Source organism: Leptonychotes weddellii, chromosome X (genome assembly GCF_054177405.1).
Source record: "Leptonychotes weddellii isolate Sample4059 chromosome X, ASM5417740v2, whole genome shotgun sequence".
NCBI classification, from domain to species: domain Eukaryota; kingdom Metazoa; phylum Chordata; class Mammalia; order Carnivora; family Phocidae; genus Leptonychotes; species Leptonychotes weddellii.
The window spans coordinates 44,887,189-44,904,478 of record NC_138385.1 but is presented as its reverse complement, the minus strand read 5'-3'; the positions used below and the strand labels follow the sequence as shown (position 1 = coordinate 44,904,478).

General features: G+C 36.5%; 1 protein-coding gene across 5 annotated transcripts in view; it reads left to right on the top strand.

Moving 5' to 3' along the window:
* PCDH11X (protocadherin 11 X-linked) overlaps positions 1-17,290 on the top strand; it is a 606,781-nt gene that overhangs the window by 388,362 nt on the left and 201,129 nt on the right. For 4 of the 5 annotated variants that reach the window (XM_081808558.1, XM_081808550.1, XM_081808549.1 and 1 more), the window contains one exon: positions 10,130-10,325. In XM_081808558.1, the coding sequence (XP_081664684.1) occupies positions 10,130-10,325 (196 nt within the window). Of the gene's footprint in view, positions 1-10,129; positions 10,326-17,290 lie in introns of those variants that run through there. The other variant, XM_081808556.1, reaches the window with a different exon arrangement.

Here is a 17,290-nt window from a genome sequence, read left to right as displayed (position 1 = left end):
TTCCCAACCAATGGTTTTGGGGAAGTGTTCTCCTTGTCCATATCCTTGTGCACTCCACTCTCTCTCTCTCCCCTTTCTCCACAACCAGAGCTCCCTCCCCTGTGCAGCACCCATGATCCTTTTCTCCCCAAACCATTTCTCTGCACTTTCTACCTTCCTTGGTGTGGCCTCTTCTCTCCCTCTATTGGTGCAGTGTGTTTTATCAGTCAAGTCAATTTCTTGGGTATTTGGAATTATTTGATAGTTATCTAGCTGTGTTATAGGGATGAGGCAAGCCTAGGGTCCTCCTACTACACTGCCATCTTAGCTGGTCAACACAATATTGTCCTATTTTAATCCTTGGTCAGAAAGTTGTACTTTCTCAAACATTTGCAATAATTCTCTTTAATTTGCAAAGTTCAGAAAACTCTGGCAACATGTCGATTTAAGAATTTACAAACAACACTCTGGAAAGAAGATTCGTTAAACCTATCTTTGAATAGATCATTTCCATTTAGATTGAGCTGAGATGAATCATGACTGAAGGAAAGATGCCCTTATGTAGTGCCACATAGTCTTCTAACCATCAAGGGAATAAGTCTGATTTATTTGCCAAAAATTAAATAAATAAAATTAAATTTAAAACATTACCAAGTGCTATGGAAACATGTAGTGGCAAAATAGAGCTGACATTTGTTTTGATTCTGGTACAATTGAGCATCATGAACTTCCTGCACATGCTAGTAATAATTTATCATATTAAAATGATAAAAGCCTTGAAGCATAAGACTTTAAGGACAGAATGCAAAATAGAAAATGAAAAATGAGACAAACTATTCAAATTTTATGAAATGGACCAATGAAAATACAATTAGATGAACTGATCTACCCTGCAAGATTACTTAAATTGGAAAAGTAGAAGTCTATATGACTACAAAGTATAGGTTCAACTAGTAAAGGCCTACTGTAAAATGTGTCATCTGGGAGCTTTTACATTGGGAATTATAAGTTACAAGTGGGATATGTATGCTGGCCATATAATGCACATGAAAATTTCAAATTGAGTTTCTAAAATATGTTCACATTTTAAGATATTTGAATAATTATAAATTATTTATTTATTTATTTATTTTTTAATTAACATGAGAGACTATGGACTCTGAGAAACAAACTGAGGGTTTTAGAGGGGAAGGGGAGGGATGGGTTAGCCTGGTGATGGGTATTAAGGAGAGCATGTATTGCATGGAGCACTGGGTGTTATACACAGTGAATCATGGAACACTACATCAAAAACTAATGATGTACTATATGGTGACTAATATAACATAATAAAAAAATTGACATATAATGTATGATTTGTTCCAGGGGTACAGATCTGTGATTCATCAGTCTCACACAACACCTAGCACTCACCACAACACATACCTTCCCCAATGTCCATCACCCAGCCACACCATACCCCCACCCCCTCTCCTCCAGCAACCCTCAGTTTGTTTCCTAAGATTAAGAGACTCTTATAAATTATTTTTCTAAGAGACAGTAACCATGTGAAAATGCAGACAACCTCTGAAATCCAGCATGAAGCTACTGATTATTATAAAATATGGTAAATCAGAAGTTTAAAATATGCTTGAAAGTATGATAACAATAATGTTTTATATATTAATTAAAAACAAACCTCCATATAGTAATCCTTAAAAAATAACCCTACCTATGATTACCCTTTCTAAGCAGTGTTACTTGCAATGGCAATGAATCTAGAATAGGCTGGGTTAGAGTGTATTAGAATTGAAGTTTAGGTAAGTGCAAGGTTATATGATTAGTTTGAAAACTTTGACAGGTAATTCTAGTGAGCCCTCTAGAACACAATACTCAAATGGATACTCAAATGTTCCATAATGAGATTCACAGGCTGGCCTATATGCATTCAGCTTCTCTGCTGCTAGATTCACCTTTATAAAATGCTACTTATATCATATTATGGAAATGTAATAATATTCACCTGATGTTTGGTATGGAATTACACCTTCATTAGGTATAATGGACACAAGAATGTTGGAAATTTGATAGTTTGCCTATAAATGATTCATCTAGGTGACACCAGTATTATTTCTAAGCATTCATACATTCTGTTATTGTGATTGATTTGCTCTAAAAACAAGGCATGTAGATTATAAGGAAAAGCATCTTGTGAATTTTTCTCTTACTGGTAGGAAAATAACTAGCCATTCAGTACATACATTTATTCATGAATAATCCAGGATTTATTTCCACCTCATAAAGTCACCATTACAGTCACTAGATTGTTTTAACTTGTATTCCATTGCTTCCTTGAAGGGCTGCAGATGAACAAGTTATGACATGGTCATTAATGTAATAGCTCTTTTATATCTCACAGTAATCATTTTCAACATGAAAAATGAAATTATTCTTCTCTTTGAGAGACTTAGGGAGTAATTTTCATGAAATAGTTAATTTTCTAAATAAGGTAAGAATATTATCTATTTTGAATACCTCTATATTATGAATCTGAGCAGAAAAGTGCCATCATAGGATTCATCAATTAAAAAATAAAAGACAAATGAGTTATACCCTATTTCCAAAATTTACACAAAGGATCCATAAACTGTTAATTTTGTATAATTATTTTATGTTCTGTTCTATCTGGAAGTGTCACAAATTGAAAAATGCAAACTCAAGTAAGAATCATTAAAGCAAACACAGGAAAAATAGTTAAATTATATATAAAAGCTACTTATAGACAAATGTCTAAATAAAATGTGTCAGGCATTTTAAAATGTTAATGTTACAGACCTTACATTTTAAAAAAGTTTGTGTTTATATTTTTATGTTTATATTTTAATTTATATACAATGATTTATATGAACAACTATAAATAATTTTAGAATTAAAGGAGATTTAACCTATAATTATGAGCTTATGGTTTCCTTGAGAGACAACAGTCAAATTCAGCATTGTTAGACTGACAAAATTTGCTCACTGTGTGCTCAATTTGGAAGAAGGGGACAGGGAGATCTTTGGGGCTTTTTATTCAATTTAATTTTATTTAAATTAAATTAATTAGCATACACTATATTATTAGTTTCAGAGATAGAGTTCAGGGATTCATCAGTTGCACATAATAGCCAGTGCTTATCATATCATGTGCCCTCCCCAAAGCCCATCACCCAGTTACCCCATCCACCCACCCACCGCCCCTCCAGCAAACCTCAGGTTGTTCCTTATAGTTAAGAGTCTCTAATAGTTTGTCTTCCTCTCTGCTTTCATCTTATTTTACTTTTCCCTCCCTTCCCCTATTATCCTCTGTTTTGTTTCTTAAATTCCACATATGAGTGAAGTCATATGATAATTGTCTTTCTCTGATTGACTTCGTTTGCTTAACATAATATGCTTTATTTCCATCCATGTCATTGCAAATGGTAAGATTTCAATTTCTGATCTCTGAGTCCTATTCCAGTGTGTGTGTGTGTGTGTGTGTGTGTGTGTGTATATACCACATCTTTATCCATTCATCTGTCAGTGGACATCTGGACTCTTTCCATAGTTTGGCTACTGTGGATATTGCTGCTATAAACATTAGGATGCAGGTGCCCCTTCAGATCACGTTTGTATCCATTGGGTAAATACCTAGTACTGCAATTGCTGGGTCATAGGGTAGCTCTATTTTTAATGACTTGAGGAACCTCCATACTGTTTTCCAGAGTGGCTGTTCTCACCAAAAGTGTAGGAGGGTTTCCTTTTCTCCACATCCTCACCAACATTTGTTTTCTGTCTTTTTTTTTTTTTTCATCCTAACTGGTGTAAGGTGGTATCTCATTGAGGTTTTGATTTGGATTTCCCTGATGCCGAGTGATGTGGAGCACGTTTTCATGTGTCTGTTGGCCATTTGGATGTCTTCTTTGCAGAAATGTCTGTTCATGTCTTCTGCCCATTTCTTGATTGGATTATTTGATCTTTGGGTGTTGAGTCTGATAATTTCTTTATATATTTTGGATACTAGCCCTTTATCTGATATGTCATTTGCAAATATCTTCTCCCATTCTGTCAGTTGTCTTTTGGTTTTGTTGACTGTTTCCTTTACTCTGCCAAAGATTTTTATCTCGATGAAGTCCCAATAGTTCATTTTTGCCCTTTCTTCCCTTGCCTTTGGTAATGTTTCTAGGAAGAGGTTGCTGTGGCTGAGGTCGAACAGACTGCTGCCTGTGTTCTCCTCGAGGATTTTGATGGATTCCTGTCTCACATTGAGGTCTTTCATCCATTTTGAGTCTATTTTTGTGTGTGGTATAAGGAAATGGTTCAGTTTCATTCTTCTGCATGTGGCTGTCTAATTTTCCCAACACCATTTGTTGAAGAGATTGTTTTTTTTTTTTTCCATTGGACATTCTTTCCTGCTTTGTCGAAGATTAGTTGACCATAGAGTTGAGGGTCCATTTCTGGGCTCTCTATTCTGTTCCATTGATCTATGTGTCTGTTTTTGTGCCAGTACCATACTGTCTTGATGATTACAGCTTTGTAGTAGAGCTTAAAGTCTGGAATTGTGATGCCACCAGCTACACTTTTCTTTTTCAACATTCCCCTGGCTATTCAGTGTCTTTTCTGTTTCCATGCTGATATTAAGATTATTTATTCCAGCTCTGTGAAAAATGTTGATGCAATTTTGATAATGATTGCACTGAATGTGTGGATTTCTCTGGATAGCAGAGACATTGTAACAATATTTGTTCTTCCAATCCATGGGCATGGAATCCTTTTCCATCTCATAGTGTCCTCCTAAATGTCTTTCATAAGTATTCTATAGTTTTCACAGTACAGATCCTTTGCCTTTTTGGCTAGGTTTATTCCTAGGTATCTTATGGTTATTGGTGCAGTTGTAAATGGGATTGATTCCTTAATTTCTCTTTCTTCTGTCTCATTGTTTAGTGTATAGAAATGCAACTGATTTCTGTGCATTGATTTTATATCCTGCTACATTGTTGAATTGCTATATGAGATCTAGTCATTTTGGGGTGGAGTCTTTTGGGTTTTCCACATAAAGTATCATGTCATCTGTGAAGAGTGAGAGTTTGAGTTCTTCTTTGTCAGTTTGAACGTGTTTTATTTCTTTTTGTTGTCTGATTGCTGAGGCTTGGACTTCTAGTAATATGTTGAACAACAGTGGTGAGATTGAACATCCCTGCGGTGTTCCTAACTTTAAGGGGAAAGCCCTCAATTTTCCCCATTGAGAATAATATTTGTTGTGGGCTTTTTGTATATGGCTTTTATGATATTGAGGTATATTTCCTCTATCCCTACACTGCTAAGAGTTTTAATCAAGAGAGGATGCTGTATTTTGTCAAATGCTTTTTCTGCACCAAATGAGAGTATCATATATTTCTTGTCCTTTCTTTTATTAATATAGTGTTTTACATTGATTGATTCACAAATTTTGAGCCACCCTTTCAGCCCAGTAATAAATCCCACTTGGTTGTGGTGAATAATCCTTTTAATGTACTGTTGGATCCTACTGGCTAGTATCTTGGTGAGAATTTTGAATCCATGTTCATGAGGGGTATTGGTCTGTAATTCTCCTTTTTGCTGGGGTCTTTGCCTGGTTTTGCAATCAAGGTAATGCTGGCCTCATAAAATGGGCTTACACGTTTTCCTTCTATTTCTATTTTTTGAAACAGTTTCAGAAGTGTAGGTATTAATTCTTCCTTAAATGTTTCTAGAATTCTGCTGGGACGCCATGAAGGCTTGGACTCTTGTTTGTTGGGAGATTTTTTATTACTGCTTCAATTTCCTTGCTGGTTATGGTCTGTTCAGGTTTTCTATTTCTTCCTGGTTCAGTTTTGGTAGTTTATATGTTTCTAGGAATGCATCCATTTCTTCCAGATTCCCAAACTTGTTGGCAATTTGCTCATAATATTTCCATTTCTTCAGTGTTGGTTGTGATCTCTCCTCTTTCATTTGTGATTTTATTTCTTTGGGTCCTTTCTCTTTTCTTTTTGATAAGTCTGACTAGGAATTTATCAATCTTACTAATTCTTTCAAAGAACCACCTTCTTGTTTCATTGATCTGTTCTACTGTTTATTTTGTTTGTTTGTTTGTTTTTTTGGTTTCTAATTCATTGTTTTCTGCTCTAGTCTTTTTTATTTCTCTTCTCCTGTTGGATCTAGATTTTATTTACTATACTTTCTCCAGCTCCTTTAGGTGTAATGTTAACTTGTATATTTGAGACTTTTTTTGTTTCATGATAATGGCTTATATTGCTATATACTTCCCTCTTAGGACCACCTTTGCTGCCTCCGAAAGATTCTGAACTGTTCTGTTTTCATTTTCATTCGCTTCTATGATTTTTTTAAATTTTTTTTAGTTTCCTGGTTGACCTATTCATTCTTTAGTAGGATGTTCTTTAACTTCCATGTATTTGTGTTCTTTCCAAATTTTCTTTTGTTATTGAGTTCAAGTTTTAAAGCATTGTGGTCTGAAACTATGCAGTGGTCTGAAACTATGCTGAGTATAATCCCAGTTTTTTGGTACCAGTTGAGACCTGATTTGTGGTCCAATGTGTGATCTATTCTGGAGAATGTTCCATGTGCACTCGAGAAGAAAGTGTATTCTGTTGTTTTAGGATGAAATGCTCTGAATATATCTGTGAATCCCATCTGGTCCAGTGTGTCATTCAAAGCCTTTGTTTCCTTGATCTTCTGCTTAAATGATCTGTCCAATACCCTGAGTATCATTATCAATGCATTTCTTTAATTTTTGTTATTAATTGGTTTATTTAACTAGCTGCTCTCATGTAAGGGGCATAAATATTTACAATTGTTAGTTCTTCTTGCTGGATAGACCCTTTAATTATGACATAGTTCCCCTCTTCATCTCTTATTAGTCTTGGGTTTAAAATCTAATTTATCTGTTATAAGGATTGCTACCTCAGCTTTCTTTTAATGCCTATTTGCATGATAAATGGTTCTCCATCCCCTCATTTTCAATCTGTAGTTGTATTTGGATCTAAAATGAATCTCTGGTAGACAGCATATCAGTGGGTCTTGTTTTTTTGTTTTTCTTTTAATCTAATCTGATACCTGTGTCTTTTGATTAGAGCTTTTAGCCCATTTACATTCAGAGTAACTATTGAAAGATATGAATTTTGTGCTGTTGTATTACCTGTAATGTCTGTTTCTGTAGATTGTCTCTGTTCCTTTATGGTCTTTGCTACTTTTTGTCTCTCTTCACTCAAAGATCCACTTTAATATTTTTTGCAGGGATGGCTTAGTGATCACAAATTCTTTTAGTTTCTCTTTGTCTTGCAAGCTCTTTATCTCTCCTTCCATTCTGAATGACAGCCTTGCTGGATAAAGTATTCTTGCCTGCATATTTTTCTCATTTAACACCTTGAATTTGTTATGTCAGTCCTTTCTGGCCAGCTGGGTCTCTGTGGATAGGTCTGCTGCCAGCCTTCTGTTTCTATCCTTGTAGTTTAAGGACCTCCTGTCCTGAGCTGCTTTCAGGATTTTCTCTTTGTCTCTGGAATTTACAAGCTTCACTATTATATGTCAGGGTGTTGTCCTAATTTTATTGATTTTGAGGGGGGTTATCTGTGCCTCCTGAACTTGAATGCTTGTTTCCTCCCCCAGATTAGGGAAGTTCTCAACTATAATTTGTTCCAATATACCTTCTGCCCTCCTTTGTTTTCTTCATCTTCTGGAACTCCTATTATTTGAATATTGTTGCACTTTATGGTATCATTGATTTCTCAGAGTCTCCCCTCATGATCCAGTAGTTGTTTTTCTCTCCTTTTCTCAGCTTTCTTACTTTCCTTACTTTCCATCATTTTGTCTTCTATATTGGTGACTCTACTGCCTCATTTATCTTCACTGTTAGAGCCTCCATTTTTGACTGCCTCTCAGTAATTGCATTTTTAATTTCAAACTGATTATATTTTAGTTCTTTTATTTCTACATTAAGGAATTCTCTAGTGTCTTTTATTTCTCTAGTCATTACTCAGTGTGCACACCATCGCATCCCTGATATTACTCTGGGAACCAAACGTCTTCCTCTTCCCTGCTGAATGGCTTCCCAGTCCCCCAATTCAGGGTTCCATACCTCGCCTCTGCCGAATTCTCTCATTCCAAATGTGCGAATTTTTTCTGTTCTCCTCCAATTTTCTTCCGAGTTGTTCAAAATAGTTGAAAATTGATTTAGTTGTATTTGAAGGACGAAGCAACTTCAGGGTTCCCCTACTACTCCACCATCTTTGAACTTCCCTGGGGCTACTTTTATGAGGACAGTAACCTCATATACGAGGGCCCCGCCCTCATGATCTAATCATCTCCTAAAAGCCCCACTTCCAAATACAACCATCTTGGGTATTAGGTTTCAATATATGAGTTTTCAGGGCACACAAACATTCATTCTATAGTAATGGTCTTCAAATGTTTTCATATCTCCATTTGAAAAAAGTGACTGACAGCCAAAACTAAATTTATGAAAGTATACTAATTCTACCATGAAAATTCTTAGTATCTAATTGCATGTGATTTTATTATGTCTAAATTTCTTAAATAATTATCTCTAAATTGTATCTTTCACACTCCTAGTAGTTAGTTATTTGTGTTGATCTATTGTTATATAGCAAACTGTCCCTAAACTTTGGAGCATAAAGCAAAAACCAATTATACTTTATATTTTTTAGGTCAGGAATTTGGGTCATTCACAGAAGAGATTATCTCTGCTCCACAATGACTGGTGCCTCTGGGGTGGTTCAAATGTCTGGAGATGGCTGGGATGGCTCATATAAGGCCATAAGCTGTAATGTCCAGAATGAATTCTTCACATACATATCTGGCACCTGAACTAGAGTAGTTGGAACACTTAGGCCTTCCTGGGTATTGTACTTTCTTTCTATGCAGTCTTTCCACATGGCCAGCTTGAGCTTCCTCATGGTATGGAAGTCTCCCAGTAGTCATACTTCTTTCAATACAGCTGATTTTCTCCAGAGTGAGTATTCCAATGGAACAAGGTGGAAACTTCAAGGTTTGGTTACTCAGGGCCTACCTATATTCACTGTGGTAGTGAAATACAAAAGAGTCTTAATACTAAGAGATGAAGTCCATTAAGAGGGTTATCTTTGGAGATTAGCCACTACATATGGGAATGTTGCAAACAAAAGTACCACTACATCTGGTTGAATGGAGTTAACACCGTCACTAGGTGTCATGAATCTTTTGTTTGGAAACAAATGCTTCATCTTCATATTTTGACATATATATTCTGCTGTAATTACCATAAAATATGTATAGTTTGCTTTTATAATTACCATTAACTGTTATCCATACCATGTAACTATATTTTGTAGAGGGTAGAATCTATTTAAATTAATTCTAATACAGGGGCACCTGGGTGGCACAATCAGTTAAGCATCCAACTCTTGGTTTTAGCTCAGGTAATGATCTCAGGATCATGAGATTGAACCCCATGTTGGGCTCCATACTCAGAATGGAGTCTGCTTGAGATTCTCTCTCCCTCTTTCCTTCCAGCTCATGCTCTCTCTCTCTGTCTCTCTAAAATAAAATAAAATAAAATAAAATCTTCAAAGAAATTAATTACTTAATTCCAATACAGAATTTTGCCTCTAAAATTCTTGAAAAAGATTATTTGTACTTTTAATTTTCTAAACCTACATGATTGAATACATTTGTGCTATTATTTACTGTTTCAGCCCACCAGAATCTTATAACTATAGCAATAAAATTTTGTTATATTTATCCATACTTATTTTCAAAAAATGAATTATTGTCAAATAAATAATAATAATAATGATAAATCCATTTTTGAATACTGATCAGAATTTCCAATATGCTCAAATGTCTAAAAAGGCTGACAGCTTCTTACTTTAGAATAAGCTGACTTTTGTGTATTTGGATGTACCCTGTTTCAAGAAATAATAAAAGCAAGTCTACTGCCAGGTGAAGCAGGTTTGAACACAAGGCTGACTCTTCATAAAAGCCTGACAGTTTTTACAACTCAAGATCATGTTAATGTTACTTCACTAGATATCAGAAATAATACATTTTCTAAATTGGATGCATTAGGCAATTATTCAGATCAGAACTGAAACCCTATAATTTTCATTCTTCCTTTCAGTCGCAGCGGCATGTCACATTTCACTTACCAGAAGGATCTCAGGAAAACAGCAGTGATGGTGGACTGGGAGACCATGATGTGGGGATTCCCAGCACATCCCATGCCCTGCCCCTTGGCTATCCTCAGGAGCAGTACTTTGATCATACTGCACCCAATAACCGCACTGAAGGGGATGGCAACTCTGATCCTGAATCCTGTAAGTGATAACCTGTTTAGTCCTGCAGGATAAATGGACTTATTGTGTTTGTTAGTCAAACAATTGGAGCTACAATGACGCTGAGCATTTAATATTAATATGAGTATTTATAATTTTTAAAGGTAAAAATACAGAATTATGTGGAAGGTATATATGCATCAGTTTATAATATATGAACTGTGTGATCATATCTACTTCAAAAGTTATTATGAAATTTAAAATACTCATTTTCTTTAGGCATAGATAAGATTTTTTATTTTTATATACATATAGATATGTATACATATGTATGTAACCAGCCACTTCATTTTATGTTATTTATTTAATTTAAGTACATATAAATTATTTTTATAATTCATATGAATTATTTTTAGAATTTATTTTTCATTTTAGTAGAGATAATAACCATAGGCATTTTTTAATTAAACACATTTTTTCACCATTGAGGATGATAATATCTGTGGGTTTTTCATATATGGCCTTTATTATGTTGTATAACAAAGAAACTTATTAAAGTGCAAGAAGCACACTATTCCACTTTAAATGAATTTCTATTACCTTAATATGGCATACTAATGATATTTTTGACATAGCACATGTGTGTGCTTTGATTAAAAACAAACAAAAAATAGCAGATCAAAATTTGCCATAGCAAAATAATCTCTTCTAACACAGATGATAAGGTACTTTGATTGTTCAAGAAGAAACTCTATAACTCTGAAACAGTACATAATTATGGATTTTATGATATGGAGTAGATACTAATAAACTGTGCAGTTTTAGTCCAAACACCACAAATAAGAATGTAAGCTGTTAGAGGAAATAAATGCTGTCCTTAAGCAATCAAATTATTTTACACAGTTCCCATTTCATATTTTGAAATGCTTTGCATCCTGAATCTGCTTTCTTTTCTGCTAATGAATTGTCCAAAATAGTACACAGTACTGAAAATTCCTTGTAAGGTCACAAAAACATAGAAATACATCTATGAATAAGATTTTCCCCAAAATTTGCTAAAGGTATTTATTAATGTTCCTTTATTTTTTTAAGTTTATTTTATTTATTTTTATTATGTTCAGTTAGCCAACATATAGTACATCATTAGTTTTTGATGTAGTGTTTAACGATTCATTAGTTGTGTATAACACCCAGTGCTCATCACAACATGTGCCCTCCTTAATACCCATCACCCGGCTATCCCATCTCCCCATCCCCTTCCCTTATGAAACCCTCGGTTTGTTTCCCGGAGTCCAGAGTCTCTTATGGTTTGTCTCCCTCTCTGATTTCTTCCCATTCAGTTTTCCCTCTCTTCCCCTATGATCCTCTGCACTATTCCTTATGTTCCACAAATAAGTGAAACCATATGATAATTGACTTTCTCTGCTTGACTTATTTCACTTAGCATAATCCCCTCCAGTTCCATCCATGTCAGTGCAAAAGGTGGGTATTCATCCTTTCTGATGGCTGAATAATATCCCATTGTATATATGTACACATCTTCTTTATCCATCCCTCTTTTGAAGGGCATCTTGGCTCCTTCCACAGTTTGGATATTGTGGACATTGCTGCTATGAACATTGGGGTGTATGTACCCCTTTTACACTGTTGGTGGGAATGCAAGCTGGTACAGCCACTTTGGAAAACAGTATGGAGGTTCCTCAAGATGTTCAAAATAGAGCTACCTTATGACCCAGCAATTGTGCTACTAGGTATTTACCCCAAAGATATAGATGTAGTGAAAAGAAGGGGCATATTAATGCTCCTTTAAAATACAGTTCCCAGGTTGATAAAAATCTGCTGATTAGATAATAAAATTATGGTATCCATACTCTTGAGTCTTTTGCCAAGACTATTAAATGTTCTTTTTATGTTAAAGAAGAAACAAGCAAACTGAATCTAATTATTTCTCTTTCAGAAGACAAGTTTAATAAAACATCCTGTCTCATTCCATTTGAAAGCTTTTTGAATTTTTAAATTTCATAGTTGCAATCACCTGACTTTAGCCTTTGGTATGAGGGTCAAAGCCTATGTCCCAGAGCTTTCTCTAATCATAACCCCAACAAATTTATGTGTACCATTTTCAACAGACCCTGCTCTTTAAACTTAGATAATTTGATAAAAATATAAATAAAAATCTAAATCATAAACAGCATTATTGGTTGCTGCTGGGTTTCTGTGGATACTCTAACAGATAAGTCTTTGGCTTCTCAAAAGATTTTATGGAGACACAGAAGAGTGTAGACCTAGTAGAGAACAGAATGTGACTTTGTACTACTTGGAATTTTATATATCATGATATAGTATTAACTAAGAGGTCTGGAGACCATGTGATCCCCTTGGGACTATTCTAAATACAGTAATCTATATATGGCCTTATGTTCATATCTACTTATTTACAAGTAATGTAAGGTAAAACATAATTTGAGGAGAGTTAAAAATGCTTTTTCTTTTCTTTTTTTTTTCAATTTCTTTTTTTAATTAACATATAATGTATTATTTGTTTCAGGGGTACAGGTCTGTGATTCATCAGTCTTACACAATTCATAGTGCTCACCATAGCACATACCCTCCCCAATGTCCATCACCCAGCCACCCAATCCCTCCCACCCCCCTCCCCTCCAGCAACCCTCAGTTTGTTTACTGAGATTAAGAGTCTCTTATGGTTTGTCTCCCTCTCTGGTTTCATCTTGTTTCATTTTTCCCTCCCTTCCCCTATGATCGTCTCTCTTGTTTCTCAAATTCTTCATATCAGTGAAATCATATGATAATTGCTTTAACTTTCCTTTGTAAAACACTGTTCTGATATTATAATTCTATGTTCTGAGACACATAGAAATATATCAAAGGTCTACCATATTAAACTTCAGAGATTTCTGAATAGTTCATAGATATTAAGTCAGAATGTCTGTGCTTTTTTTCCTCTTAAAGAGAGAATGCATTGCTATCTCACACTATTTGAAAGGTGGAGAGAAAAGAGTAACTACTAAATTTCCAGGGATCTGCTGGCATATTATAATCTGACATATCATAGATAACATTCATGTTTCTTTGGAATAAAAATGGTGAAATAGAATATTTCTAAAGAGATTCAAATCAATCTTCAGTTTACCAGCCATAAGTCAATTAATTTTCAGAAAAGATCCTAAACGAAGGGGGAAACAAACTTAGTTTAATCAGTGTTATAATTGTCTTCAATTGCAATAGTTATGTCATCTGCACTTTTTAAAACCTCTTCATTGGATATAGTCATTTCACATATGAAGTCAATCTATCTGAAAATGTTACAGCTGTTTTAGTGTCTAAAATTTGAGCTTAGGGGTTGCCTGGCTGGCTTAGTCAGTAGAATATACAACTCTTGATGTTGAGGTTGTGAGTTTAAGATCCACATTGGATGTAGAGATTTCTTAAGAAAATAAATAAACTCTTCTTCTAAAATTTGAGCTTAAAGTAATAAAATATGATTAAAATTTCATCAACCTTTAAAGTGTTGAAGTTTTTCTTTTACTTCACTCATTTCTGTCATACAAAAGAAAAAATAGAGTTCTAAGAACATTTAGGGCTAAAAAACTTAAACATTTAAAATAGAAATATGTTGCTGCATGCCATACTCAGCCACTAGGTACATTGCTGCTGCCATGCACTTCACCCAACCATTGTGAAGAACCCATCTGCTGCACTATGCCTAGCCATGGGCCCACAGTCACCATTGTGTGCCTGGCCTTGTCCAGCCATTGACAACCTCTGTACCCAGCCTTGTTACTCTGGCTTCCCTGGTACACAGACCCCAGCTGCCTCAATGTATCAGGGCATCTGGCATAGAACTGGTGGCCCAGTACAAATTTTGCTAACACTGCCACACTGCTGCCAAATTCCTCAGTGAACACAGTCCCTCAGTGCTGGCCTGACTTGTTCCCACTAACAGCACAGATAGCAAGTACAGTCCACAATAGGCAGATGGTCAGTGCAGATGAATACACTGAGAGGAAAACTGACTTACACAAAACAGTAGTGTGTAAGCAACACATTTAGGATACTCTCCTAAAAGGCTATGTTCTGGTGAACAGGGGACACTGCATTGCAGGGCAGTTCAGGACCTCTTCTTCATAACATCACTACTTACAAGAGCAGAAGACATAGCTGACTTTCCTAACATACAGAAACAGACACAGAAAGGCAGACAATATGAGGACACAGAGAAATAAATACATCCCAAATGAAAGAACAGGATGGAATGGCCAGAGATCTAAGTGAAACAGATATTAGTAACATGCCTGATAGAGAATTTAGAGCATTAATCATAAGGGTACTTTCTGGACTTGAGGAAAGAATGGAAGACATGAGTGAGAATTTTAACACAGAGATAAGGAACAGCATAGCAGAGATAAAGGGATCAATAAGCTAAATCAGAAATGTGCTTGATGGACTGAACAGTACACTAAAAGAAGTAGAGGAACAAACCAGTGACCTAGAAGACAGAGTAATGGGAAGTAATCAAGCTGGACAAAAGAGAACTATCTGTGCAGAAAGAGAATAGACTTCAGGAACTCAGTGACTCCATCAAATATAATAACAATCATATTAAAGGAGTCCCAGAAGAAATGGCAGGAAAGGGGGCAGAGAATTTATTTGAAGAGATAATAGTTGAAAAATTCCCTAATCTGGGGAAAGAAATATATATATATATGTCTCCAGGAGGAACAGAGAACCTCCATGAAAATCCACAAGAACAGACACACACCAAAATATATTGTAACTAAATTAACAAAATACAGTAATAAAGAGACAATTTTTAAAACAGCAAGACAAAAGAAGACAGCAATATACAAGGGAAAACCCATAGGGCTAGCAGGGGATTTTTCAGCAGAAACTTTCTAAGCCAGAGGGGAGTGGCACAATATAGTCAAAGTACTGAATGAGAAAAATCTGCAGCCAAGAATACTTTATCCAGCAAGGCTATCATTCAGAATAGAAGGAGAGATAAAGAGCTTCCCAAACAAACAAAATGTAAAGGAGGTTTTAACCACTAAACCAGCCCTGCAAGAAATATTGAAGGGGACTCTGTGAAAGCAAAAGAGAGACCAAAAGTGACAGTATGAAGATAGGAAACACAAAAGCAGTAAAAATGAATATTTATGTTAAAAGTGCCTGGGTGGCTCAGTGGGTTAAGTGTCTGACTCTTGATTTTAGATCAGGTCATGATCTTAAGGTTGTGAGATTGAGCCCCATGTTGGGTTCCACACTGGGTGTGGAGCCTGCTTAAGATTCTCTCTCTCCCTCACCCTCTACCCCCACCTCTGTCTTAAAAAAAAAAAAATCAGTCAAGGAATTTACAAGATAAAAGGATGTAAAAAATGTCACCAAATATCTAAATCACTGGGAAAAGAGTAAGAATGGATACACACTTAAAAGTTCATCAATATAGCAACTACTACATGCAGAAGAGGTTATATACCAACCCAGTGGCAACTATATATCAAAACCAATAAGAAATATACAAAGAAGAATGAGAAATAAATCCAAATATCTTCCTAAAAGAAATCAGCAAAGGACGCATGGGTGGCTCAGTCAGTTAAGCATTCAACTCTTGGTTTCAGCTAAGGTCATGATCTCATGTGTTGTGGGATCAAACCCTATGTTGGACTCCACACTCACCAGGGAGTCTGATTGAGGGTTCTTTCCCTCTGTACCTCCCCAACTTGTGTGTGCTCTCACTCTCTCTCTCAAATAAATAAATAAATAAATCTTTAAAAAAATCAGCAAAACTTAAAAGACAGAAAGAAAAGATAAAAGCAAAATGTCAGAAACAACCACAAAACAAATACTAAAATGACAATAAATATGTATCTATCAATAATTACTTTGGGGGGGCAGAGCAAGATGGTGGAGGAGTAGGAGACCTGGATTTCGTCTGGTCCCAGGAATTCAGCTGTATAGGGATCAAACCATTCTGAATACCTACAAACTCAACAGGAGATCGAAGAAAAGAATAGCAACTCTCTGAACAGAAAAGCGACCACTTTCTGGAAAGTAGGACGTGCAGAGAAGTGAATCCGAGGCGATATTCGGGAGGATAGACAGCGGGGGAGGGGGCCTCCATCGGCCGCTTCTGGCAAGTGATATAGCAGCAGAGCACAAAATCAGAACTTTTAGAAGTCTGCTCCACTGAGGGACGTCGCTCAAGTGACTAAGTGGGGGGAGGAGCTCTCTCGGGGACAGTGTGGCCTCGGGAACCTCGGGGTCACAGAAAGACCAGTGGTGCCTGAGTGCGGCAGAGCTCCCAGGTATCAGAGCAGGGAAGCTGGCTGCAGAGACGGAGCCAAGGAGTGGGATCTCAGCTCGGGGTTGCCATAAACTGTGATCCATGGCACAGTCGGGTCACTGCTCTTCCAGCAGGGACCCAACAAGCAGCAGATCTGGGGAGACTCCCCTTCCTCTCCCGGGAGGAGTGGCACAGGAGCACACTGCAGTGATCTGCTGGGTTTGGAGACTCCACATGGGGTCATGTGCCAGAGATAGAAAAGCTTGGTCACAGGCTGAGTGAGCACAGAGTGCAGCCGAAGACCGGGGAGATGGGAGTGATTGACTGCTTTTCTCTGGGGGCACACTGAGGAGTGTGGCCCCGAGTTCTCAGCTCCTCTGGGGCAGAGATTGGGAGGCTGCCATTTTCACACTCATCCTCCAAAGTTGTACAGAAAGCTTTCAGGGAAGAAAAGCTCCCGAGAGCAAACCCAAGTGATTACTTAGCCTGACCCAGCAAGGGCAGGGCAATTCTGCCTCCGACAAAGACATTTGGGAATCACGGCAACAGGCCCCTCCCCCAGAAGATCAGCAAGAACATCCAGCCAAGACCAAGTTTACTGATCAATGAGAACGGCAGAACTCCAGCGCTAGAGGAATACTGCACATAGAATTCATGGCTTTTTTACCATGATTCTTTAGTCTTTCAAAGTTTTTTTTTTTTTTTT